At 39.3% G+C, this 27156-nt stretch overlaps 4 protein-coding genes and 1 long non-coding RNA gene across 5 annotated transcripts; 3 read left to right on the top strand and 2 right to left on the bottom strand.

The window, feature by feature from the left end:
* Positions 1-93: 93 nt before the first annotated feature.
* On the top strand, positions 94-2834 carry LOC140946839 (uncharacterized). The gene is made up of 3 exons (XR_012166868.1): positions 94-565; positions 1330-1446; positions 1921-2834. It is a non-coding gene; the product is annotated as an uncharacterized lncRNA (long non-coding RNA).
* Positions 2835-3762: 928 nt separating this feature from the next.
* On the top strand, positions 3763-7958 carry LOC140946837 (glutathione S-transferase 1-like). The gene is made up of 5 exons (XM_073395946.1): positions 3763-4007; positions 5735-5833; positions 6105-6220; positions 6743-6847; positions 7687-7958. Exons 1-5 carry the CDS (start codon positions 3875-3877, stop codon positions 7876-7878), a joined length of 645 nt encoding a protein of 214 aa, XP_073252047.1. The 5' UTR covers positions 3763-3874; the 3' UTR covers positions 7879-7958.
* Positions 7959-8089: 131 nt separating this feature from the next.
* On the top strand, positions 8090-15042 carry LOC140946835 (glutathione S-transferase 1-like). Its single transcript, XM_073395944.1, has 5 exons — positions 8090-9047; positions 12567-12683; positions 12983-13098; positions 13804-13911; positions 14148-15042. Exons 1-5 carry the CDS (start codon positions 8906-8908, stop codon positions 14325-14327), a joined length of 663 nt encoding a protein of 220 aa, XP_073252045.1. The 5' UTR covers positions 8090-8905; the 3' UTR covers positions 14328-15042.
* Positions 15043-16188: 1146 nt separating this feature from the next.
* LOC140946838 (hematopoietic prostaglandin D synthase-like) lies at positions 16189-20214 on the bottom strand. Its single transcript, XM_073395947.1, has 5 exons — positions 20057-20214; positions 19004-19105; positions 18432-18547; positions 18152-18262; positions 16189-16455 (listed from the first exon to the last, which is right to left on the bottom strand). The coding sequence occupies exons 1-5, from the start codon at positions 20187-20189 to the stop codon at positions 16282-16284; spliced, it is 636 nt and encodes a 211-aa protein (XP_073252048.1). The 5' UTR covers positions 20190-20214; the 3' UTR covers positions 16189-16281.
* Positions 20215-21362: 1148 nt separating this feature from the next.
* LOC140946834 (uncharacterized) lies at positions 21363-26571 on the bottom strand. The gene is made up of 4 exons (XM_073395942.1): positions 26486-26571; positions 25764-26052; positions 23350-23615; positions 21363-22594 (listed from the first exon to the last, which is right to left on the bottom strand). Exons 2-4 carry the CDS (start codon positions 26048-26050, stop codon positions 21564-21566), a joined length of 1584 nt encoding a protein of 527 aa, XP_073252043.1. The 5' UTR covers positions 26051-26052; positions 26486-26571; the 3' UTR covers positions 21363-21563.
* Positions 26572-27156: the final 585 nt, after the last annotated feature.

Raw genomic sequence — 27156 nt, forward strand, 5'->3', positions numbered from 1 at the left:
TAGCCTGCAAATACAGCCGTTTTTTCTAGCTCCACGCCGCCAGTGACGTTTCGCCTTAGCGGCGAGGAGTAAGGAGAAACGGCTGTATTCGCAGGCTACTAAATTGATGGCTGTATCTGACAGTTCTTTCTGATCATAACTATGTTCAACAGACGCGTTTCATTCAACGAATTTATTCTTGCCTCTTACGTTATCTTGTTGACAAACATTTTCAGCATATAAACCACACATAACCCACATATAACTTGGTTGCTTGTGACGAAGGGTTGGGTCCGATTGTCAGTTTCTCATTGGTGCTGGCCAATTTCCTTTAACAACCCAGAGGTGATAGAATCAACTGTTTGTAATTTATGCAAGCATTTCTCTCATTTTCTAGAGCAAAAACTGAACACTAAAATAGATAAGAAAACTGCATTTTTGAGCTTCGTTATCAGCATGATAATAATTTTTACCTTTGTAGGTGGAAAATATCCATTTGGTCAGGTTCCTATTCTGGAAGTCGAACCGGAAGGTGTGACAATAAGCCAGTCCATGAGCATACTCCGGTTCCTAGCTGAACGATACGGTACGATTAATTACTGTCATTACTTATACATGTAGTAGTCCATCACACAGGGGCTTCTAAAATTCTCTGTGTTAACCAATGTTATCTAATTGAGAGAAGCTCTGGCCTTGATCGTTACTTTTATGGTTCTTTTTAAAAGTAATGAAGCAATAGCCGTGAAACTCTCGATGCTTCGCTATATCGAATCCGCCGTTGCCTCGATTGGCTGAGTTTTTTAGCCCGAAAGATAAGCCTATACTAGCGTAAAAATGTAACATGGTGTGACCCAGGCCTTACGAGAAGTCGTCTCTCCGAGCTATTGGACTCCCAGAACTATCTATGATATGTTAGATTGACCGTGTGCCGGCCATCAACAGGGGCATAGCCAGGATTTTTTCAGAGGTACGCACAATTCTTCAAATCGCTTTAAAAGTAAGAATAAATGGAATTAATTTAAGAAATCATTCGTTTTGACATTCATTGCCTTGTAATATCTGGAAATCTTTTCGAAATAAAATATTACGATGTATGTAGGTTTAAGTGGCCTAAAGATCAAAATAAGAATAAGAGAGGTTTGTTTGGGTCTAATAGTTCATGATAGTTCTTATTCCGGAATACGATCTGTTGAGCCTAGGCTAGTCAGTCAGATAGGCTCTAATGAGAAAAATCCGGCAAGGTTTTAACATCTAGTTCTTTAAATTTCTAGGAAATCGCTGTAGCAATATATCACGAGGGAATAATCAGTAATGAGAGATTAATGTGCCGTTATCTCCTCAGTGCAACAGGCTTGATGCCCAGCAATGATATTGAGAAGGCGAAAAGCAGACATGTTTTCTGAAGCAATCTATGACTTAGAAAACGCGTTTATCCGTGCAGTTGCCGACCCAGACAAAAACCAACAGGTAAAGCATGATTATCACTATCATCATCATCGTCATCATCATTATTATTATTACTTTCTTCTTTATTTTAATACCATAATACAACATAATAGCCGAGTCCATTCCTGGGGCCTAGGGTTAGAATGAGGTAGAAGTCTATTTGATGGAGACTGTCTTAGGATGTGAGTTGTTGTTATTATTATTATTATTATTATTATTATTATTATTATTATTATCTCTGAGTTAATGGAAACATTCACTTTCCGTCACAATGCACTTCCGTTTGAATTTGAGTTGCTAAAAAGCCCAAAAGAATTCATTAAAGTTCTCTATAACATATGAAATGTATAACAACACGTACACGATCAATATTTCTTTCCGATGATGTTTTCTTTTCCTTTTGTTGCTTTCCAAAATTTTAAACCTAATTTTAAGAGAGGATGAACTATAGGTACTCGAACTGATTGCGCTCTCCTCTTTTAAAAAAAATTATAGAGAGTTTTGATGGCCAAGTTCAAATCAGAGACAGCACCTAAGGCATCCGTCTACCTGGAGAAATTTCTGGATAAAAATCCTAAAGATGAAGTGTACTGCGTTGAAAATAAGGTAAGTTCACATAGAGAGCTTTTCTACCCGGCGGACTAACACGGGAATAAAATGTTCTTAGGTATCCTAGCCACCCTTGCTGCTTTGCATTTCCAGGATGACAGCGTCTCGGTTTTCTTCTTGTTTAACAGCTGAGTTATGTAGACATCAGTTTCTTCGCATTCTTTAACAGTTACCTTGGTGGCGGTGAGTTGGAAGTACCAGACGCTTTGAAAGACCATCCGCGCCTTACAGCGCTGTACGAAAAAGTCAGGGACGAACCCAAGATCAAAGCGTGGATTGAGAAACGTTCAAAGGCACCTCTGTGATGAGCCTGTAAAATCCTCTGACGTTAGTCAGGAGCCTAGAACTAATTAGACTACGAGTAGTCCCCATTTTTCGCTCGCTCTACTATCTCTGAGGAAAAATGGGGACTTCTCGTAGTCTAAGTACTGATAGGCTAATTAATCTACTATGATATAACGAACGCATCGGCCTTTTACTGTTGTAGTCCTGAATGTGGCTTGAATTAGTAAATCCTGCAGGATCATTTGTTTTGGTATCTAAATAAAGCCTACTGAATAACTGTCTAAAAGTTTTATTCAACTGGACAATTTTAACCGAAAACTACCCGCCCCCGTCAAGGTTTGTCCCCCATTACCGGGTTAAACTACCGGGAGCCTGGTCCCAGCTTCTAGTGCTCAGGCCTCAAAACAGTCAAAAGTAAGAAAAGGAGTCCAGTCCACAAATTTGTGCAATTGCGTTTTCGAAAGAGAAGTTGGGACATTTCACGTTTCTTATCCCACACGCAATAACTGAACTTGCAGGCCCCTTGGGGCCATTGTGGAGTAAAGGCATGAGACAGCAATTTCTGGCGAACACGTGATCAACTTTCTCGAGACTTTGTCCACGGACCAAAAGAGAAATATACACATCAACCCCAAGAACGTTTATCTTGTGTTTTGTTTTTGTTTTTCTCTTTCAGAGCGAGACAAGAATAGACATTTAAGACTCCTGATCTGTTGCGAATCATTTTTTTTTTGTTATAAAACAAAGAGTAAAAGTCAGTTGTTGTGTGTACCCGCCTTCTACCCTTCAGTCCATGGCGATCTGTCGTATGCGTGACAGTAATCGGCGCGATTGTCAGAAGGTAATATTTTTCTAATATAATGCATAACGTATTTCAACCCCAAGTGGCCCAACTACAATAACGACCTGATCTTATAGATCCGATATGCTGTAATTTTTGCATTGTTTTGTCCCTGTTTTTGAGGTTGGTTTTGGTCAATCCTTTATTTTCTCTGCGAGACATCAACTTGACACTTGGACTCTTGCCCTCCAGAAGACACGTGATATGGCGTGATTCTCAGGTATACTGAAAAGTTACAATAATAGCGAAACAGCTGTCTATGGCTACAATCCCGCTTTGTTTTGAGTTCTTTCGGTGTCGTGTTGATGTCCTGCAAAGTTAACTTTTGCCTAGTACGATCAGCATTGCAGTATTCTGCTTGCAGAATTTTAAAATGTCTACTTGTTATTTTTGCTGATCAGGTCTTTATAGATCCTACCGCTACGTTCTTCGGCATATTCGTTTGCGGTCCTTGTGTGTCCTTTTGTGGTTAATATTTGTACTCCAACTACAATAGCCGTTCTTCTATTTCCCATTACGACCCCCCCCCCCCCCCCCAACCTCCTCCCTCCAGAAGAGCACCCCAGGAGTTAACTATCAAGACAATTCGGAAGACTTAGGTCACACACTGACAGTTGATGCATCACAGTCGTCTTAAATTTACGGCGTGTTTGTGTACTATATATTCGTATTCTACACACGCTTGTCCTGATCTTCCAGACTTTCCTTAGCGAGATGCCTCAATACAAGTTAACTTACTTTCCAATCCGTGGCAAAGCCGAATGTATCCGGATGGTCTTCGCAATCGCTGGCGTCGAATTCGAGGACGTTCGCGTTCATCCACAAGATTGGCCAAAGCTCAAAGAATGTAGGTATTACAACATTTCAAAGCAAAGAACATTATCACGGACATTTTATGCCCAATCACGTTCTTAGGTTGATCTCTTATTCCATGATTGTTTCTTTTTTTGATTTATTATGAGGGTTAGGGTCAAAGCGATAGCCTGTTCCAGGCGTTCAGATAGTAAAGCGCGGCGGTAAGTGGGGAGCGAGTTAAGTTGTACACCGTCTCCCCCTTTCCCCCTCTAGTCTCCCCTCGTTTTTTTTCCTTGTGAATTTTTCTCCCGCGGTCTACTATCTGAACGTCTGGAACAAGCTATCAAAGCGACTGTATTTGTCTCAATCAGAATTTACTATACGAGATTAATTGACTGATAAACGCCGGTCTGTAGGTGTTTAAAATTGTGTAGTCTCAACGCGGTACTCAAGAAAGAAACAGCTTATCACTGGGATATCGGAACCTTTCATTTCATCCTCTGGTTGGCATGACTGAATAATTGAACCTTGTTTAAAATATGGACACCGTCCAAAGAGACCAAAGGGACACTGATCAAAGTGTCAGTTGTACAGCAGAGGTGTCTGGCTTAAAGAGGGAAGAATTGAATAACGTTTCATGTTTGAGACTAAGAGAACAAGGCGTAACATAGGAGTGCCCGCAAGGACAGGTTCGACTGTATGTATTATCCTAAAACAAGTGAAATCTCATTCAGACTTATCGTTCATGGGCCATTTTATACTTAGAAAGGAATGTTTGTTTTAATGATTTGTTTTCATAGTAGCTTATTAATTTCGTGATCTTTGGCAGTGGTTCATTTCTTTTGTTTTGGGATTTTTTCTCATCGATTTTTTTTGTACTCACCAGACCTTTTGTTGTGAAAGCATCTAGACCGGATCTTTTGTGAAAGGAGCTCTGTGATCGTATTTTTCGGTCGGTACGACAGCACTGTTGGACCATAAAAATTGTATTTGACAGATATCACACATATTTACTCGAATGTGACGACATTTAACAAAAGCGTTACTGTTTGACAGATGAGTTGATTGCTTTTTCGGTCTCACAAGATATTTGACTGATCTTGTTAAAAACGGTAATTGGAGAAGATAACGACTAGGAACTGGTGACTAAACTTATCATCGTCATCATCACTATTCAGTACAAAGTGGATGGTTTTACAAAGGGTATTTTCGCGACTCGATAGCCTGCGAAAACATCCGTTTCTCCTCGCTCTTTGCCGCAGGGGAGGCCAGCGACTCGAGAGTGGCCCTATCTTTCCTATCTTGTCTAGCCTCCCACGCAGTAGCCTGCGTGCAGACGATAACTAAACTCTGATTAGTACCGGAGTTAACCAGCGTTTAATTTCGTCTACGCGCAGGCTACCCACGCAGACGAACGAACCCCTAAGAACGTGTACGTGGGAGGCTATATTTTGTCCTCGTGAAATGTGAAATGGCTAGTTTTTCCTCGCGAATCGGGATTTCCATAGTTAAGCGTGATTTTGTAAAATTATTCCTTCGTGAAGCGAAAAATAAATGAACCTTTAATTTCGCTATGTCTGTTATTTTCGTGAGTGGTAAAAGGTCTGTCTTATTTCCCGTGAAACGTGATCGATCGCCCCTCCACCCACCTTTACCACCCTCTGAAGCATGTGGCTCTGCTCACCTTTTGAGGCATTGACTTTCACTGTATAAGCGTAAGTATATAAGTGCTACAAAAACTGAGGTTATAAATACATTTCTTACATTTTATCTCTTCAGCTGGATTAAGTCCTTCAGGTCAGCTTCCTATTCTGGAAGTGAACGGGCAGATTCTAACACAGTCCAAAGCTATTCTAAGTTATGTGGCCAAGGAACTTGGTTAGTACTTTTTTTAAATTTGTCTTTTAATCAGTACAGTAGAATGTTTTTCCTCCACGATGAGGGGGAAGAATAAAGTGGAGGAAGAAAAAATAATAACCTTAAATCGTGCATGAAGCGGTTGCAATAATCACACTTCTTTAGTTCAGAGAATTGTTTAAGCAAAGTGGTCGCTAAGAAGAAAATCAATTTTTTTAGTTCTTGGAAATATGGGTATAATGCAGTTGTAAATATAACCTAGAAAGCAGTTTTACTTTTGTGGTTTATTGAGGTTTGGCCCCAGAAGACAATTTTCAGCTTGGTCAAGCCGACATGTTAGCTGGCGTGATCTCAGAGTTAGAAGATAAGCTAAACGCAGCCTTCGCCAATGAAGACCAAGAAAAAAAGGCGAGGAACTTACATCTAAAGTAATATTGTACTGTTAAGTCAATGTTGTAGTGGTCTAGATTGCAGCTAGGAATTTAGCTTCGTCGTTAGCCTGCGTAGCTGGCGGAATTGTTTTTTGAGCGTGTGAGAGTTTTGGCGGCAAAGCGAGCGTAAAAGCGTCTCCTTCCCATTCTCAGCACGGTTTTGCAGCTCCTCTTTCAAAACATTCCTCGCGCAAACGATCCCGCTGGTTACGCAGGCTACTCCGTCGTTAGTTTGAATTGCTGTTTTGCGTTTCTCGTATAGCATTAATTCCGCCCGCCCCACCTTACCTTCCAACTAATTATTGCTGTATGGACGTTCCTAAGGTTTCTTAAGTTTTCCAAGCAGATACTGACTCGAAAATAATTTTTTTTGTTATGTGTAAACGATTAATCTTGTTTGAGTATTTTTGGGAAAGCCCATCATTGTATTATGGAAAAGTTAACTTATGCTCAATCAATGTCTTAAGTATTAACCTGAAATTTGTTCTTTTCTTTACAGGAAAAAGCCCTCACGGCTGTTCGTGAGCTACTTGTTAGCAGATGCGAATATTTTGAGAAGCTCCTGGCTACTAACAATAAGCGGGGATTTTTCTTTGGAGAAAAGGTTGATAAGTAAATCTATAGTGAACAGTGACTTCTATTTTAAATTATGCAAGTAGTCTATTTTGTGCAAGCCTGCGAGAAGGCTCACATGTGCGAGTTCGGGGAAAATTTTGGCCTGCTCGCAAGCTACTTTTTGTCCCTAATTTCTCCAAAGGGACGAAAAGTCTGAGTACAAACAGGAGCTCAGGTGAGGAAGAGAAAGAGAAGAAGTTGTTTTTCTCCTCAGTTTCTTTCCCCTTACATCCATATACATCGGTAATGATTATGATTATTATTAGCTATCGAACGCCTCTATGTAGAAAGTTGGCCGGGTATGTGCTTGGGGCCAACCTTATCCCAGGGCTTTTTAATTACCGTTACAAAATGGAAGGGACCTTTTCCCGCCCTCCCATTTTCAACGGAAAAATCCTCGGAACAAAGTTGGGTTGGAGTCGGAGCCCTTCCCGGGGAACAACAAGACTATTTCGTCTATCTTTCGTTCCCTGTTATGACATAAGCCTTCCGAGGAATTCTAGTTGTTCCAATATTAACTCGATTTCTGCGTTTTTCTAACGATTCCCACCCAGGTCTCATAAAAGCTATTGATATCTTGTGGTAACGGATCCAGCTCCAATCACCGGCAATTAGAACACTGTTCGATAGAAGAATCAAGTAAAGAACTCTGAAATCATATCGGTAGTCACTGTTAAGAGGCTATTGGTACACCATTAGATCGACTGAGAAACAAAAATACAAATGCGGTATCGCTATATGATTTAGTTTAATAAAAGCGTATCTGTAATAAACTAAGACAAGAATAATTATTTTTTGCAATAACTACTCCTACATTTTTTTCTTTAGCTAACCTATGCAGATGTTGTGGTGTTCGCGTTTCTAAACAGCCATTTACTAAAGGGCAAAGCAGAAGGGATCCCTGAGCTGCTTAAAGACTTTCTGGCCTTATCCGCTTGGTATGAGCTGGTCAGAACTCAACCCAAGATTTTAGAATGGCTCAAAAACCCTCCAGCAGATATCATTGATTATGTTTACTGAGAAATGAAAAGGAACTCACAGGATAACCTTGCTTGCAGATGAGACAGAAAAATGTTAAAGTAGATATTAGGGCCGTTTATTATGAGGAAAAATAACACGCAAAAATATAAGACGCGGCCTAAATAAGAGGCAAACTATCCCCGCCGTATAAACGGCACATTGCGTTTGAAATTTAGCTAAGACGCGTCTTATCTAAGAACAGCCCCTAACACCTGTTCTTCGATAAGACGCGTCTCAGCTAAGTCTTATTTAGGACGCGTCTTATTGTTCCTCGTTTAAATAGCCCTAATTTTTTAATCGAATTGTCTTTTCTTTTTCTTATAAAAATTATGGCACGAATTTGTCACTGGTATGTTACTCAATAAAAGTAATTGGCAAAAAGCTAAGGTGACAGTCGTTCGAGCATGCGCATCAGTGATCAAGATGTCACACATCATGTAGGTACATTTTACAAAGATTTAAGAATTGGTAAGAAACTGCAAAAAGTAAAAAGTTCCCTGGAGATCTTTACTCCGTTTTTGCCTTTGTATAAACTCAGGGCGGCCTGAAATAAGGGCCAGATAAGGATCAATAAAAGGCTTCACTTTCTTGGCAAGACCTAATTAATGCCAAACTAGAGAGAACCATGTAGAACTAGAAAGGTTTGGAAGGGGAAAAAATGATATTTTAATTCAACTAAATTGACCTTAATTAGGAGCATAAAACCGCCAGCCGAACCTAATTAGGAGAGTGATGACTTTTTCAATACTATTTTATGAGCATAATCCAACAGATCCTATTTTACTGTAACAGTCTTAAAAAACCAATTCAAGTTCCAACTTTTATTAAAATGCAAAAGTTGGAATAATCGTTAAAAGAATGGAAGGATGAGAAGTAAACTTTTCAGTGGCGTCAAGCGTAAGCCAGGACTTTCGATCCCCGACCCCCTACCTCATGAAAAAACATATGACACGTCTGTCCCAGTCTCTCTCGAGAAATCGAATGTTTGATCGATCGCGGTGCAGAACGCTTATCTAGAGTGGTGAATATGTCTAAAAAATCCTACAAACTGACATACTTTAAAGCTAGAGGACGTGGAGAATTTATACGTCTCGTTTTCTTGATCGCTGGGGTGGAATTTGAGGATCACCAAGTCGATTTTCATGAGGAATGGCCTTCGCTCAAAGCAAGTAAGTGCTTAAGTCGGGTGTTGATGGCCTGTTCCTTGGGGGTTTCGCCCACACGTATTTTTGAAGTTTGAGGTTTTGATTTGCAGAGAAGCAGTAAGACAGAAAAGCTTTCATTTGCCATATATACGTGCTGTGCCTATCGACAACTTCGTCCATGTGGACGAAGACGCGGTGAGAGCGGGGAGTGGGGTAGGGATTGACGAGCGTCGTGTGACGAGACAACAAAGGACTACGTGCGTAGGAGATCGTATGGTTAAATCACCAAAAATGAAAGAAATGACAAAAAAATTAAAAGCAATAGAGTTCAAGAAAACATATGAGAGAGACAAAGAAAGTTTTTAACACGAAATATGATCTTGGGGAGTGAGGGGGGTGGGGTAAGTGATTTGGTAATCTTGTAAGGGAGCGTTCACAAAAACTTGTTGGGGGGGGGGGGTGGGGGGGTTGATGAGTAATTGGGGGGTCCCCCCCAAAAAATGGAGGTAGAAAGGGCGGTGTTTGAAAAATGTAAACACTCTCGGGGGGGGGGGGGTGCCTTAATAATGAAAACAAAAATTGTCATTAGCCAATGACACCACACACAACACAATTTAACAAAATATAATATTCATTAATTAGCAGTACTATGTTTGCTTTGTTTCTTACAGAAATAATACCCTATTTTTTCTCTTTTGATTCTGTTATAACACCTAGTACCGTATTGTCAACATAGAATATTCAGAACATAGAGCTGTAACTTTTTGAGTGTGTATAATATGCGAGCCAGCGAGCCAGCGAGTCATGCGAGTCAACAAGCGAGCCATGCGAGTCAACAAGCGACCCATACGAGTCAACAAGTGAGCCATGCGAGCCAACAAGCGAGCCATGCGAGTCAGCATAAAATAACTTTGTTTTTAATGTAAACTACAAAAAAAACTAGCCTCTGTAACCAAGTAACGTATTTATTCCAAAGGCATGTCCTTTAAAATTCAGTCTTGCCTGATCACAAACTGTAGCAATAACAAAATAGTTTAAAGACAGTGAGGCTTATTCAAAGCTATTACCAAGGGAGGAACTACGCGCTCCAGTCAAAAGACTCACACTATCTTTAGAAAAACACTAAGCTGGAGTTTACTGAGTCACAATTCAATTCTCCATAGTAAGTTTATGTAGCTTCAGTTTAAGCTGCAGTTCACTCTTATAATTTTGGATCCGTAAGTCACTATCCGTGATAATTTAACATTCTGCAAAGAAAACTGATGAGCTGGGCCCAGCGTGATACAGCATTGCAGAAAAACATTACACTCACGGACTAAAGAAAATCACTTCGTTATTCAGATCCAGAAGGCACTTTGGAGAAAATTGGAACCCTTATTCAGCCGTAATATAAAAGCTTTACGCTTCAAAAGAGGTCAAAGAAAATGCGCTTGCATCAGAGGGCAAATCCTGCCGACCAGAGAACAATAACTACAGTCAATCAATATGTACGTCATGACCTCTCAGTGTGAAACATGCGGCTAAAATCACATTTGCTCAGTATAAAATGCAGAACCTTTCAGAGGATAATCTACCCAGCAGAAAAAAACAACTTTATTGGAATAAGCAGCATTTTGGCATGAGGTAAAAGTCGTGTAGGTCTACCACCCCCTTTTATTGATAGCGGAAACTTGTGCCAAATAACCAAAAGCCGCCAAAACCTGAAGAAAGGAAAATGGACTGGGAACTAACATCTGTCTCGCATGGCTCACATGATGACTCGCATGACTCGCTGGCTCGACTCGCATGACTCACTGGCTCGCTGGCTCGCAGTTTGTCAAGACCCTAACTTTTTTAGCTATCCAAAGAGCCTTTTTATAAGAAAATATAAATAATATAAATTCTTGATAATTTTCTCAATCATGTCATATAAACTGTAGAGTATCTCTTTTGTGCAACATCTCATTTCATTTGATTTGAGCAAATAGAACATCTCTAGAGTCATTCAGAATCTCTAGTGTAACATGTCATTTCTCTTCAGTTGAGCAATTGAATAACATAAACATATGATCATTCACTCTATTTGAGGAAAAAATGACAGAGTAACACAGAGCTCTTTTGCAACATCTTTTATTCCATTTCATCAATTTCTTCTGGATCACTTTCTTCCATCATCAGTTCCATCATCAGTTTCATCAGCATCAAGGATAGCAACATCTTTATCAACATCATGACTGCTAAGCACTTGAAAAGAAACTCTTGTTGGGTCCCTGTCTTGAACTTCATACCTTGCCTTGCAATAAGAATACTCTCAAATTGTTTAAATTTATCCTCAGCATCACTGTCTAGACATCCACTCTTTAAAAGGCATTGTATTCCTCTTAAGTACAGCTTTGGAGATAGCTAGTTTAAGGGACACCAGATTTAAATCCTCTCCTCTTTTTTCGCTTTTCTTGCCTCATTTTTTTTTTCACTTGCTGGGCATTTAGTAGGCTTCGTTTTGGTGGGAAGAGTTTTTAGGAAAACTTTTATAAGGATCTTAGGATTAGTTGAAAGGAAAGGTAGGTGAGCAATGGAACAAGATTTTGATGGAGATTTTCAGGTCAATGTCACATGGCTTTTTGCTTCTTTCTCCAGTGTCCTTGAATGAATTGTGCTCATTCTGGTATGGTTTGAAAGATCTCTTCACTCTGCACAAGTTAGTGGACAAAGTTGTCCTTGACTGTTAAAACTGATGATGTCACAAAGGGTAGAAAGGACGTGGATCTACACAGGCAGTTACAGGCTGTTCAAGGGCGGATGGGTTAACACAGTTTTTTGGCCATCAATAATTGAATCAATGATAGCTTTGTCAAATTCTGGCAAGAATGAAGGATTTTTGTAGGTTGTCTTAGTGCTACCTTCTGGACTTTCTTTCTCTTTTTCTTTCCCTGCTCTTTATATAGACGTTTCTTCCTTTAATTTCTGCATGCTCTGATGCTTGTGCACCCGCTCTTGAGAACTTTTTCTTCAAAAGTGAGAAAGTGAGCAGTGATTGACTGGCTGTATTACTGATGCCAGCAAATGTTTTTTATTATCCATAACAAACAAATACAGGGACAAGGAAGACATGAGGACTTAGAGGTAGGTTGGGGGTGTCTCAAATTTTAGGGATACTAAAAGTGGGTCCCTGAAAATGTTTTGTGCAGGGGTCGTCCAAATTTTTTAGATAGTAGATAATTTCTCATCAGTCTCCCCCAACAAGTTTTTGTGAATGCTTCCTAGTGATGAATAAATCATCATTACTGGAATTAGGGTTAAGGTAATTATCACCCACCTTTTTTTGTTGTTGTTGTTGTTGGAGGAGGTGGGGGAGGGGAAGGGGGGATGGGGGGGGGGGGTGGTCTGTGTGTTGCATAATAAAATCCCCACATTCATTCTATTTCAATAAGGTTATTTATTCCATCGGTTTGGTGATTGGATTGCAATCTTAATATGTGGAAACATTGATTAAAGGTCAATTCATTAAATCTGCTTATGTTGTTTATCATTGCACTTATATTTCTACATTTTTTTGTCTTAAAGGTGGCATCGCCCCTTTTGGCCAGGTGCCATTGCTAGAAATAAAGGATGGAACCAGTTCAAAATCTATTATGCTCTGTCAGTCTGTGGCCATTTTGCGATACCTGGCCAACGAATTTGGTAGGTAAAAGTACTTGTTGAATAAGAAGTGACTTTTTGAAGCATTTGCACAGGATTATAAAGGATCAAGAATGTGTATGCACTGAAATATAGAGTTAAATGTCAATGTGTAGTTCCAGAAAATATCCATACTCCCCCCACAGAAGGGATTGGAAATTCCTGGGGGGTGGGGAGTTCTCAAAGACCCAAAACTTTAAGTAAATGTATGAAGCTTCTTAGTAAAAATCCCTTCCATGGGGGAGGTTTAAAGGTAATCCATGGCATCACCCCAGCTGTATATATATGGTTGATGTTTATAGGACTGGCCCCTGAAACGAACTTAGAAAAAGGTTTTGCAGACATGGTTGTGGATGCAGTCATGGACATTAGGGCCAAAGCCAGAAAATGCCGATTTGAAACTGATGCTGCACTTAAGGTAAACATTCTAATAAATGTATCTGCCTTGGTGCTTAAAATGTTTGATTCTCTGATCTCCATTCAAAGCCTTTGGTGCTGATGAGGAGAATTTGCTCATCAATCAGCAAGGCTGAGCTCTAAGGAACATTGAAGGGTGCTCAGTTCTCGGAACCTGTGAAATCTAGGGTGCCCAGCATATGATTTTGTGAAAGAAGGAAGGTTTCAGTTGCCCAAGGGCAAACGTTAGTCACCAGGGGCCACCAGGCTCTGCTAGAGCACAGCCTTGAATCAAGGCATTCTTTACTTGTTGATCATTTTTTACTCATAAACCTTTCTTTAATTGATTAAGTAGTACTCTATAAGGCAAAATTAAATGTTGGTCACTCTTAAGATTTAAAGAATAATTCTTTAACTTTTTTCATTTAATTAAGAACAGATATAACCATTGTACTGAATGTGTCTATGTGTATTTTGGTTACAGGCTCATTCCCCTCTTCCCCGCCCTTTTTTCTCTCCCTCCATACCTCCTTCTCTTTTGACATACTTGTGAACTTCTCTCAAACACTTGCTGATTGTTCTCCAACCGCGGGGTAGACTAGGGATGTAATGCCTGACTTGGGAGTTATAAGGCTGAATTAAGTTGTTATTAACCTTTTATTATGAACATACCCTGTGTGAAAGAGACTTTACATGTGTGCTTTCTGGTTTCCAAATTTTCTTTCAGGAGAAGTTTGTAAAAGAGTTTCAAGAGTCTCTGTCCACTGATCTTAAGAATCTTGAAAAGGTTTTAGAGGGTAACGAAGGTGGAAAGGGGTATTTTGTCGGCAAAAAGGTATGCACTCACTTAGACTTTATTTTTTTAAGATTATTTGCTCCATGATTTTGTCATTCATTCACATTTAGTGGAACATCAGGGTCATCTGTCACATGAAAAATGATGGGAGTGACAACCCAGCAGATATAAGGATTTTGGCCTTGTAAGACTAATTAAGGCACCAAAAGTGCGAATGGGCTTACAGTTTGTTGACTTCCTATTTGAGTCTAAAAATGGACTCTTTTTCTTTCCAGCTAAGCTACACAGACATTTCTTTCTTTAACTTCATGAATAGCTGGATTGCTAAGGACAAGATCAATGGCTACCCAGATGAATTGAAAGAATTTCCTTTGCTACAAGGGCTTTACGAGCGTGTCCGTGATATACCAGTGGTTAAGACACGCCTCAAGACAAGGCCAGATACAGTCCTGTGAAAGAGTTGAATAAATAAGTTACTAAGCAACTCAGCTTTGATTAAAAGTGTAGAGTGCATACCATAAATCCTCTATTAAGCTCCCCCCTCTCAAATAAGCCCCCTCCCTCTAATAAGCGCCCCCCCCCTTTTCAGGGGAAGAAAGTTAATAAGCCCCCCTCCCCTCCCCTATTTATTCTTCACTAATAAATGATAGACTATATCAATCAACCACGATTGTAAAACTTTGTGTGGACTGATCCAGTATGGTTTATTTACCAAGTGGAAGATCGGATTTGATTCTGATCCTCAGCTGCATGACCTAAAACTTCTTGTACTTGAGCTTTTCCACTTTGCAATCTAGTTCTTTATGGAGAACTGATACGATTGTCGTTTTTAAATTAAATAAGCCCCCCCCCCTCTCAAATAAGCCCCCCCTCAAATGGGCTTGAAATAAATAAGCCCTCCAGGGGGGCTTAATAGAGGATTTATGGTGACATGTTGTTAAGCTGAGAGCAAAGTAGAACATCTTTGGCATCTGCAAAATAAAACCTGTTAATTGTGCAGCCTACTTAATGTGTAGCCAAGCAGTTAACACCTTGATCTCCGGGCTTCAAAGCCCGCCCATTGCGTTGTTTCCTTAGAGAAGGAACTTAACTCTACCTTGTCTCTCTTCACCTAGGTGTATAAATGGGTACGGGCAACATACTTCAACTTCAACTTCAACTTCAACTTTATTCATTCACTTTCAATTTACAATTACACGATAGCTTCTACCCGCGTATAGGAGAGCCTAATCGAGGCGGGGGAAGAGACACACAAATTTAAAGAAAGAAAAGAAAAAAAGAACTATTTTACAAACGGTACCAGCTGTCGCAAAATAAAAACTATAGTATGTATTAAGCTAATTTAATTGCATTATGATTTACACAGAGAATATAAATTTAGTTGTGTTCCTGAGCTAGTTAAATTTAAGTTGATACTGTTGAGGGGAAGGGGGGTAGCCCTGCGAGGGATTAGCATCGCATCCAGGGGAAGGTATCAACACTCCTAGGCATGCTTCATACTAAGCAAACCGGAATAAGCTCCGGCCGTTTGGGCCTTTGGCTTGTGTGCACATTTACCATTTTTTACCTACTAAAAATAATACAATGCAATACAGTAGCTTGTCAGTGTTAGTGGTGATATGTGCAGATAAACGGGAAATTTTTATCTTGTATTTTATTACTCTTTTCTTAAGCTACGATGTCTTGAACTCTAGTCCAGGAAAAACATGGTGCAAACTCGATATTCCTATTTCATAAACCGTTGCATAAGTTTGGAGGTAAATTCTACTGAACTGCCACTTAACATCAGGGGCGGATCTAGAAAATTCAGAAAGGGGTGGCCGGGACATTTGCCCACTTGCCAGCTATATAGATACTTTTTATTTTTCTAAGAATTCCTTAAAAAAATATAAAATTTCAAAGAAAAAGGGCTGGTCGGGCGCCCCCTCCTCCCATCCCTAAATCCGCCCTTGAACATAACCCTTTCCTCCCCCTTCCACCGTTTCCTATCTTACCCTGAACAAATAGGACCCGCCCTTTGATTCATTCTAAAGAAAACGTTCTGTGTCAGTCTTGAGACTTGAGAGGCAGTGGTAGTGTGCTACAAAGAGTAGGAGAAGGGTGCCAACTAGACAGTGAACATATAATATAAAAACAACTCCGAAAAACATCTTGCTAACTTAAAATATTAGTGTAAGCAAGAATTGACACAAAATAAATAAACGTAATATTTCGGTTCTTATTTCAAGACCATTATCAAACGTGAAATACAAGATGGAAAAGCGCTGAACTTATAAAGAGAGCCAGCCAGAAAAGAAAAAAGTTAGACGTGAACCATTGTTGTTTTGTAGAAGTTTATTAAAAGTACTGAAGCGATGTACGGGATCTGATATTTTTAGGTTTCGCTCTAATACAGTATTAAAAGCATCATTAATGGTCGGTTTTCGGTCGTTTCTCAATCCAGCCCTTTATTTGCGGCACATTCAGAACACGTTCGTAATGCTCAACCAAGAGAGGATATTCACTGAGTTGCTTTGGTACAATTGGCTTGCCCTCGGCAAACGCGTTACACATATTAAAGAATGTAATATCAGCATACGTCATCTGGGAGGGAAAAGGAAGAGAAATTAATGCATTCAAGTTACTTTCGGAATTAATAATGTTATTTTTTAATCTCGCTTCCACTTGAGGGTAATGAGAATGACAATATAAAAATCTGTTTTCGTAGTAAATAAACGGGTAAATAAATAGTATATACTAAAACAGTGTATAGTGTTTTTCGCGTGCTCTGATTGGCTACTCAATCAGTGAATATCCTGCACTTTCCTCCACTATTCACTGATTCACCTCCAGTTCCTCCGAGCGACCGACGCCAAACTCGCGTAAGTTGCGAGCAACATGCCTTCCCGGTTTCTGCCGTAAACAAACAAAGAAATTTCACAACTAATCAAGCAAGCTGTTTCCGAAATACACGAAGAAGGTGACGAAGTTCGGATTGGAAGTTTTAACAGGTAAAGCTTTGTCTTTTTGACACGAATTTATCGATAAAACCGGTGAAAAAGTTTTTTGTTTACAAATGCAAATTAAGTTTAAGTCTTGCGTTACTTTATTTAGTTGAGTGGTTCATAAATAAGCTTAAAACTAAATTTAATAATCTTTTTTATAGAATGAGTTTAAAAGAATTCACAACTTCTTTTGAAGAAATTTCCCCGCAAGAGCTAAACAAATGCCTTCAAAAGTTTTAGTTGTCGGCAAGAAAAAGCGACGGCCGCGGCCGCCCGGTCATTACGCGCCAAAATTGTAATCGTTGGCAACAGTATTTGAGTTAAAAATCATCATTTTTGTGCTCAATTATCTCACTGTTTTAGTATATACTAAAACAATTATTCACGTCAGTGTCGGTGGCTAGTCGTGGATATTTACCTCACCGCTTCGCAGTTCGGTAAATAGTAGCCTAGCCACCTCCACTTCGGTGAATAGTTGTTACAATTTTATCCACATGTTAACTTTGCTACAATGCCTTTAGAGATGACAAAGATAGCTTGTGAGAGTGTGCAAGCTAGTTACCAGAAACGTGTTCTCTTGAATTATATATTATCAAACACAAGGCTTTCATTGCAGCTATAAAGTGGATGGTAAGATGTACTGGAATTGGCGGCATTATTTCTCCTCACAAAGGAAACCTCCATTGCAAAAACTGAACTGGTGAGAGTTTTCCGTAGATGCTATATCAATTTTATGTTAGCGTGGCATTTAAAGAAAGAAAACCTCAGCAATTTGTGAAGCGAGTTGTATGGTCACGATCGCCTTCAAACTCGATTGCAAATACAAAGCTTGAGGGCACTAAAGGTTATTTTGTGAAAATAGGGAAATATGTGGTAAGATTTCACTTTTTTGTCAAAGTGTTATTGAATAATAGTTTTTGTAAGTTTCACCGTTCTTCATTTTACTAGGATGACCAAAACTCATAGAAATCGGAGAACTCGTTGTTGCTGGAGCTGGCTCAAGACAAGACAAGACAAGACAAGACATTTATTATCATAATATTACAAGTACAGTGTGTGTGGCAGGCGTCTGAAGGTAAGTGTAAGGGAGAGCTGAATCGGGGTCCCCTTTTCCGCTTTTCTTTCCCTCTCCCCCTCCCCTTCCGTCTTAGCCTACATGAACCGCACCTCCCCACTCCCCGTCTCCCCTCTCTCTCGTAACTAACCGCACGCGAATAAAAAGTTTCGAGTCACCTTGAGCAAACTCGAGGACTGTAGTCCTCTTTATGAAAGACGGATGTTCATCTTACACTTACCTCGTCTCCCAGGAAAAAGCCTTTGCCTTCATTTCTTTCTTTCAAAAGAGACTCAAAGTTGCGGAGTTTGGCAGGAAAAATGTTTTCAAAAAAATCTTTCTGCAACTTCACCTATTACACAAAAGAAAAAAAGAACGTCTGAAACGACCTTTTTGTAATCGGATTGAATGCATTGAATGAATGTTTAATGGGTAGATTGAATGAGTGAAAGAACAAACGAACCTTCAAACAAATGAAATAGCATATAACTCCTTACATTTTTCATAACTCAAAATCTGACCTTTTTATCTTCATCTTTTTCCATGAAAGCCTCGATGATGTTAGCAACAACATCTTCAACACCATCATTTATCATGTCGGCAATGGCCTCGTCAAAACTATCACTTGGACTTAGACCTAAGTGAAAACATACCCAAGGAATCTTCACAAAAACACTTTTGTGTTAATAACGATCAACTTAACAACCAAGCATATATCGCATTTTTCACACACACGCGCTGCTGTTTGAAGCAATTAGAGTCATTGTCTAAGGGCCTGTTTACATGGAGGTGGGGGACCCCAGGTAGGTGAGGTAACGCGGTTTGGAGGAGTAACCCGCCTGTCCATATCATCTCTCATTTTAATTTGATCACGTTTACATGATAGGTGGGGTGACCCACCACATGTTACCTCACCTATCTGGGGCTCCCCACCTCCTTTTAAACGACCCTAATTATTTATTTATAAATTGTCGAATACCTTGCATATGGTCATGAAAAACGGAAGGAAACATTTATAAACTCTACTTTTCACAAAATTTCTGATGACCTTATTGTATGCTCTCCAGGGGATGGCATGTTGACCAGCACTTACCTCCTTGTTTGCAGATGAACTTCGCAATTGCGTTAGATTGTCCAAGGATTTTTCCTTCAGGAGTTATAATAAATGGAATTTGACCAAGGGGAGGTCTACCAGCTGTTTTACCAAAAAAGAAAATTGAACAAAGAATTAAACGAGTAAAATGACTACAAACGAATTTAATCCGAATTCGAAACTAGTCAGTACCTTTTTCTCCTCGCTTCCTTTCTTTTCTTCTTTTTCTTCTTTTCTTTTCGTTTAGTTTTCATTTTAGGTATAACATTTTCGATATGTTTCTATATATAGCTCACAATTTTTGATTGACAAATTTTCTTCTCGGCTTTACTTAACTTGCTGTTTCCCCCAAGTCGTTCGCGAGGTCCTACGATTTACGTATTTCTAGTCGAAGCCCAGGTCGCTTTCAGAAGCTTTATTAAGCAATTTAATGGAGTTTTCTTACGAAATGGTCTTTGAATGCCCAGATCCCGTTGACTACAGCGCATAGGTCGTTAGGAAAGGTAGTAAGGAGGTTGTCCCGTTTACTTTGGAAGCTTGAGTGGGTACCCTGTGCTCTTAACCGCTTTGAACCAGTTTTGTGTGATCGTACAGCTCACTTATTCACACATTTTTTTAAAATTTAAAAGGGTTTTGCTAAAGTACTAGAATGGTAATAAAGCTTTGGGGGAAAGCGACATTATTTTACAAGACGTTTTTCATTTCAGTTCACCATAGTAAGTCGCCTGGCCCTCGATAGCTTCTTTGGCTTTTCATTTCACTACTCCCAGAATTACAATATTTTTGGGATGATAGAAGGACTACTTACTACTGATAATGTCTCGATCTTTCAGACAACAAGAACTGTTAAATTCGAATTATAAAAGTAGTGATTTTTTACGTAAGACTGGGTTCGGACTGGAGATACGGAGTACGTGGCCAGTCTTTTTACAATACAGAACCAAATAAATTACCTAAAATTTTTTAAATACACTGTAGCGATAATAACAATAACACATATATATATATACAAAAGTCCGTCAAATCAGAGGTCACGAGAATTTTTTCACTTACATTCCTTCTCCTTGACCCAGTCTTCGCTATCTAACCGAATGTCTTCATATTCAATATTCGCCGCTGCAAAGGCAAGTCGGCAAATTTCACCTCTACCACGGACATTAAAGTAATACAGCTTATAAACCGACATTTCCACTGGTGAACTCTGTTATGTAAATCGGAATAGGAGGTCTGGAGATATAAAGGACCCCCTTTTACGGTTGACTGACTGTAAATTAGGGAATGGAACTGAACTTGGGAACATCCATAATTTCTCGAGAAATGCGAAAAAACCCTGGGGGTTTACTCCCCTATGTAAGCTATTAACATATGTTCTACCCCTAAGAGTATGGTGTTTTGAGCCGTTTTGGTCTGAAACGGATATCGATTTGTAATGGTAACAGGACTGAGTGGAGTCCAATTCGGTCTGTAATCATACGAGTGATTAACAAAATCGGACGACCGCGTAGCGGGAGTCCGATTTGTTTAATCACGAGTATGATTACAGACCGAATTGGACTCCACTCAGTCCTGTTACCAATTAATCATAACTTTAACAAAATTTGTGATATAATAGGCTATTTTTAAATCAAAACACAAGAAATTCGAAATTTTGTTTTGCTAGCAGTGAAAAAAAAAAGCCATTTAAGCGCGCGCGTGATGGTGCGTACTGTCCAATTACTTAGGCATGACGTGTACTGTCCTATTAAACTGTCCAATTAAGGCTGAAATCAGGGCAGTTGATAGCCAATCAGATTTGACAATTTTGTTATAGTTATGATTATGCTCATTATGGTACGAAATCGTATGGTTTTCAAAGGAACAACGAGGGTCAGTTTGTCCTTTTAACACTCTAAATGAAAAAAGTTCATTGTCAAATTCTACGAGATAAAAAAGCCTAAACAGTATGTTGACTCCACTTTGACAAGGTAATGGGTTGGCAGACCGAGTACAACTCCTAGAAAGGGTGTATTTTTTGTGGGTCTGAAATTGGCTCTACGCCATGTTTTGGTCTGAAATAGGATCAGGACTTGGAAAACCGGGCGGTACACCCCGGGAAAAAATATGCACACGAAATTTGCTAGAAAACGTTGAGTGAATGTGAAGTTCAATGACGTGACTATAACAGAATGAAGAATGGTGGAAAGGCTGTGTTTATTAAACGTACTGTTAGGACGCTTTTTTTTTCCAATGCCGCCAAGCTTTAATAAATAGCAAGTGTAACTGTTTTTCAGTATCATATGCGATTTTCCTTCCGACCTTACTCAAAGTGGAAAGAGAGTAAAAGATATCTCGTCTTACTTTGTGAGGGGAGGGGTCTAATGAAAGTTTATAGCGTTAGAGAACACCGAGGGGTAGTTTCCACGTTCTAACCATAAAACAATGCCGGCTAAACTTTCATTATTATTATTATTTTATTCATTTAGTTTTTTAAATATTTCTGACATGTTAACCATAACTAACAAATCAGGGAGATCGTTTTTCAACTGTTTAATTAGTCGGTTCTTTAGAAACCTATTTTGTTTCAAAAAGACAGAGTATAATTTGTTAAAGCCACGTCATCCCACTGAACATTGAAATCTAATCCGGCCACATCGCGGAACTTGCCATGAAGTTCAAACTCGTACAAGCTTTCATCGGTCAGACTGTTCAGCACGTTTTGCGAGTATGGTATTTTCTGTTTTAACAGATGCCAAAGCCAAGGACTGTCTCCTCGATCACTTGCCTGTTTCAGAAATTTGTAGAATGGTTTGTCCGTTGTACCAATGTTGTAGTTAACGGTGGGTCTATCGCCGGAGCCTCGCCACCTTTGATGATAATTTGTATTCTTTCCATTGGGACCACCACCCCATCTGAGAAATCCTTCAAGCCTGGCTGTGAACTGAACTTGTATCGTAGCTTTGTATGGTACGTCGATCTGCTTCTTTGAAGTGGTAATCTGGTAAGATGTTCCTGCGTTGCCACTAGTCGTCTGTGTTTCAGACACGGTGACAATATCCCACTTAATCTCGCCATTTGTGTCTGTGTTTAACTGCGCACTTTCTTTTCCACCAGACACGGTGAAAGATCCTTTGAAGGTTCCCGTAGCAACATCTCCAACCAGCCCTGGGGACTTATAACTAAGCGTTAGAGAGGCACCAACGGTCGTCTTAAACCTTTCCGTCGATGAGTGTGTAACAGTGCGCACGCTCTTAATTTGACGCCTTACGTTCGTTGTAGTTGGCAAGGAATCTTGATTCTTTATCTCTCCGGCATCCTGCACGATGGGCTTAATTGACTTAATTTCAGGTTTCATGTAGTCCATTTTCTTGACTCTGAAGGAAAAGTTTTCGTAGGCGATCTTCAGTCTTTGCGATGACTTGTATCCACTACAACCGCTTCGGTAAACAGCTTTCCACCTGTCCCCATCTCGTATGAAGTCTTCACCCACCACTCGTCCTCTGCAGCCACCAGCCCAGCCATACCCGAGATAATGAGCCAGAAGAGCAAGCTTACTTAGAGTTACATCCATTATTCGTGTTTTGACGTCATCCAGGCCCTTCAAAGGGAGAACCTCTGTTGGCGAAAGAAAAAATTGTTAGACAGTTCTTAAGCGAGTACAATGTTTATTATCCCATGATCAGTTATAATTAACAATTATTCCACGAATGTGCGTTGGATATGAGATGTTAGATAGCCAACGAGGCGCACGCGCCGAGTTGGCTATAATCATCCCAATCCAACAAGCGCGACGGTGTTTGTTTTATTAAAAACGCCCACAAAATATCGAGAACTCTTTCCGACTTTATTATTTTTTGTAAAAACAACCGCTTTTCAGCTTGTTTTTAATTTTAAGCAGACGCGTACAGTTACCATATTTGGAGAGCATGGTATAATTGCTAAGCCAATCGGAGCCCTATAATTGCATCATCCAATGATTCAGTTTTTAATAACAGAAATAGATTAAAACGGAAAGGTTTAACTCTAAGGGCATACATGGGAGATGGAGGCTCGGGATAATTGGCTCCTGGTTATAATGACTGAGATTCAAAGGCACTTTATTTGCGATACCAAACGCAGTCATCTGGTCATCATTTGACTTGGTTAGTTTGCGTTGGGCCATTGCATTTGACTAAGTACCATTCCTTGATCCAACTCGTTCTCAGAGCTTTTCCCCCAAGATAATGGGAAGTGTGAGAAAAAGCCCTGGGAACTACAAATGTAGATAGTTCCTTGATCACCACCTTAACAGTCTCATCAATAGCAGTCTGCATCAAATATCAACTGCTATTTGACCAGGCTAAATCTATTAGATTCCACGTAATACATACGGTTATACATGCTGCAGCATCTCAGTTTATTGATACTAGACAGACTCTCGGATGCGCCTCGGTGAATACCGACAACATAGTAATAACTTCTGTTGCATTCCCAGGTATCTCCGCTTCCAACATTCTGATCATAGCATTCTTTGTAGCGGTGTGGATGAACGCCTGGCTTACAGCAAGTGGCCCACTGAATACTCCTCAATTGGTTACTCCCACCCCGGTGGAATCCAAGGAGGAAATGCCCGGATGGACAGGTAGCCCATCCTTCCCTAGAAAAAATAATAACAATTAAATCTACGCATGACGTAATTCTCGCCTAGGGCCTGTATCTCGAAACCCTGGCCTCCGTTGTTCAAAAGATGGATAGCGCTGTCAACCCGATAAATCACTATCCAGTGGATAAATTAGGAAAACCAATTGCGTTATCCAGTGAATAGAGATTTATCCGATGGATAGTATGAAGATAGTATGATTAAACTGTCAGTTAACAAAACAAAATGTGCGTTTATTCTTTCGATTCCGATTTGAATATTTGACTTTGAGCGCAAAAAGTTACAGAGATTTTCGTGAAAGTGGCCCCTGCACAGCAAATTCGAGGTTGTAAATTAACACCAAGGGTGATATACATTAACACTGAATTAGTGTTATCATAACACTTGACGAGTGTTTCTTAAAAGATACACCAATTCAGTGTATGAAAACACTAAAATGGTGTAATCAAGAAATGTGCCACACTTTGGCGGTGATTTCAATCTTTCTTAACTTACAAAAGTATGTGCTATTTCAAAGACGACCGAAAACGGCCGATAAGCCTATTTGCAATTAACTTTAAAAACATAGTTGTATATATCATGTGTGTGTAATTGATGTTTATCAGGAGCAAGTAATCGGCTCCTGTGTTTATATAAAATTTATTTTAATTGTACTATTTCTATTTTTATTTTGTTTTATTTATTATTTTTCTTTCGGAGACACTAGCAGAACTGCCACTCTTGATTGATTGATTGATTGATAAAGTTTTCCTCAATTTCTGGTATACTTTGGTACTCATACATGTATTTTGACAATAAGACTAACGATACTCCTTATATAGTTATAACGTTAAGAAACTAAACTTAACAACGATAAAACTAAATTTAGTCAAAAGAATTATTTGCAAGCCGTTAAAAGACAAAACAGAAGATGTGATTACTCCAAATCCTTTCCCTTAAAAAATCTTACATGGCTAAATAATGAGCAGGATGAAAGTATGAACGTGGACTAGCTATATCACAGGTAACCCAAGCTTGCTATGAGAGACTAGCCCTCAACAACAGCTAATTAATTATTCATACGGAAACAATTGTCAGACGTTGTATGAGAATTACCCTATTTCTCCATAGTTGAGAGAAAACGTGCATTAAATTTTCCTTTTAAGCTTGCATTTGTATTTTTCTTATGTTTATTTGTGTGTTGACTGCGTTTCAGGCCTCTTAGGATGCCAAGATGGAATTTAAGATAGTTCACTACGGTAGGCTAGGACGGTTGGATGCGTATAAGGGCGGCTGGGGCCATGACGGTAAAAAGACGCGAAATTTACAATTTAAGATTCGGAAAACAAAACAGAGGACGGTGAAGTATATGATGATTTCATTTGATGAAGTGCGAAACTCCCTTGTAATTTCTTTCGCAGAAGGCTAAATTACTGAAGAAGAGTTTCTTATTTTATACGAAGAATGGCGAAAGAAGAGTAAGGGTAGAAATTACAGCTAGCTAGCTATGCATGAACTCTTACAGGTTTCACCGTTGTCTTCACGACGAGAATCCCCGCGAAAACATACCGTCCCAGAAGGACGACAGTAAAATGTCCTCCTTTTTGTGCGTGACATGACATCTAGCCAACCGTCACAGGCGACCGTAGTGAACTATCTTAAAGTCCCTAATGTCATGCAGTTTATCGCCGCCGAGAGCGGAGCCGGTCAAGTCTTCTTTTCTCTCTACTGTCATCTGGGTGGAAAACTGTCTCTCAAAAAAAGCATTAAACAGTGCCTAGAAGGTCTAAAATGCAGTCAGAACGCAATGAAAATCAATAAAACCCTAAAGGTAAGCTTTGAAGAGATATCGTATTAATGCACATGTTAATTTGGTGAGCAAATAATTTTTCTCATACAACGTCTTATAATTTTCTCGCTGTGTGAATAATTTATTAGCTTAGTAGGGTAGTGTTGTTCTCAGGTTCTTGGCATCCTAAGAGGCCTGAAACGCGGTCAACACACAAGTAAACATAATGCACGTTTTCGCTCAATTATGGAGAAATAGGGTAATTTTCATACAACGTCTTAAATTTTTGCCGTATGAATAATTAATTAGCTGTTGTTCTGGGCTCTCCTAGTGAGCTTGGGCTAACTTTGGCTATATTGTAAGTAAAAGGAACCCACTTTCTAAAACTCAAATCCCAGTCAGCGGATGTACAAATATTAGGCTTCCATAGATAAACTGAATGGGGCAGACAGCATTTTGCTGCCTTGAAACCTCTCAGATCATTGGGTGAGCTTTTCTTCTTGAATCCCTTGATATACATATGGTTTACCCATGGACACCTTGAGTACCCCTCTTTCGACATCTGCTTCTCAAAATCGTTGTGGTCATGACAGCTTTGTGAGGATGAGTTCCGCAGAAACAATATTAGAACCACAGCAGCCAGGAACAGAATTCTGACACCCATTGCTACGGAAAATAAGACAGTCACTTTCAGTACACCTGATTTACAATTAAGTTCAACAAACATTACAGGCGGCAAATATACCACTATTTTCCTTTACACTAGTTTTATTTTCCTAGTTTGCTATTTGCTTTGCATTTATGACCGATATTTCATTAAAAAGCTGCGCACCTTTCACCGGACAACTCTGGAGAAACTGGAAAACTCTATCGCAGATAAAGAGCCAAGAAGCTCAGTTCATTTTATAGTACTTTTACTTTCTAGATACGTATACATATGGAAATTTACAGGCAAATCTGCAACCTTATTTTGGGCGTTGGAGTTTTCACACGTCTTTCGGATTTGAAGCTACTCACTGTCTTAGTGGATATTTTAATGATACGCTGATCTAGTTTCAGCCAGTGATGCAAGATAAAAGGAAAAAAAAAACAAACTTACCGAAGATCTATACTTTCTAAAACAGCCTCCCCTCGGATGTATCTGGACTGACTAAAAAGATCACTCACCAGATATTTCTAGGTACTGGCTAAAAAGATAATATATTATTAAAAAGGATCACAACGAAAAACAATTTTTCTCATTTGTTTCCAGCTAGTGATTTCACTCATCTAGCACCTGTTTACAATTAGATACTTTACATTTTACGCTTCATGCACTAATTACCTTGCTGAGTAATAAATTTTTTAATACAATTATATTTCCCCCCTCAAAAACTGTAATTCTAGCAATTTTATAATCACAGATTAACAAAACTTGGAAGGGAAATAAATTGCCTGCGGAGGAATTATAATGAAACTAAAGGCTAGCTTTTAAGAAAACGTTCAAAGGAATTGAGTCCAAATCTGATTCTTAAAGAGTTTGATTGCTCTTTCAGCAAACAAAATCTGGTAATTGTTTGTTGAACCTAATGAAGCTACACTGTAAAGAAAAGACATAATCTGAATCATTTAGCGATGAGTTATTTGTTAATTGGAAACAGTAGACACTGAACTGACTGAAATGCTTCACTGAACAAAACGCCACGGTTTCATTGCAAACTGGGATGGATAATTTACATGGAATATTGCAGAAACGAAGCTTGGAGTTTGTATAAATTGAGGGAGAGTCTA

The sequence above is a fragment of the Porites lutea genome, chromosome 8, assembly GCF_958299795.1.
Source record: "Porites lutea chromosome 8, jaPorLute2.1, whole genome shotgun sequence".
In the NCBI taxonomy this organism is placed as follows: domain Eukaryota; kingdom Metazoa; phylum Cnidaria; class Anthozoa; order Scleractinia; family Poritidae; genus Porites; species Porites lutea.

Bases quoted from the DNA above. Each gene is read 5' to 3' on its own strand.
- LOC140946835 (XM_073395944.1), top strand. From the start codon at position 8,906: ATGTCTAAAAAATCCTACAAACTGACATACTTTAAAGCTAGAGGACGT. The intron at 9,048-12,566 runs GTAAGTGCTTAA...TTTGTCTTAAAG, and splicing joins ATGGCCTTCGCTCAAAGCAA to GTGGCATCGCCCCTTTTGGC. The intron at 13,099-13,803 runs GTAAACATTCTA...ATTTTCTTTCAG, and splicing joins AAACTGATGCTGCACTTAAG to GAGAAGTTTGTAAAAGAGTT.
- LOC140946834 (XM_073395942.1), bottom strand. From the start codon at position 26,050: ATGGGTGTCAGAATTCTGTTCCTGGCTGCTGTGGTTCTAATATTGTTT. The intron at 23,616-25,763 runs GTGGGTTCCTTT...TATTTTTTCTAG, and splicing joins TGGGATTTGAGTTTTAGAAA to GGAAGGATGGGCTACCTGTC. The intron at 22,595-23,349 runs GTATGTATTACG...TTTCGCCAACAG, and splicing joins ATGCTGCAGCATGTATAACC to AGGTTCTCCCTTTGAAGGGC.
- LOC140946838 (XM_073395947.1), bottom strand. From the start codon at position 20,189: ATGTCGGTTTATAAGCTGTATTACTTTAATGTCCGTGGTAGAGGTGAA. The intron at 19,106-20,056 runs GTAAGTGAAAAA...TTGGTAAAACAG, and splicing joins CTGGGTCAAGGAGAAGGAAT to CTGGTAGACCTCCCCTTGGT. The intron at 16,456-18,151 runs GTAAGTGTAAGA...TTTCCCTCCCAG, and splicing joins GCTTTTTCCTGGGAGACGAG to ATGACGTATGCTGATATTAC.
- LOC140946837 (XM_073395946.1), top strand. From the start codon at position 3,875: ATGCCTCAATACAAGTTAACTTACTTTCCAATCCGTGGCAAAGCCGAA. The intron at 4,008-5,734 runs GTAGGTATTACA...TTATCTCTTCAG, and splicing joins TTGGCCAAAGCTCAAAGAAT to CTGGATTAAGTCCTTCAGGT. The intron at 6,848-7,686 runs GTTGATAAGTAA...TTTTTTCTTTAG, and splicing joins GATTTTTCTTTGGAGAAAAG to CTAACCTATGCAGATGTTGT.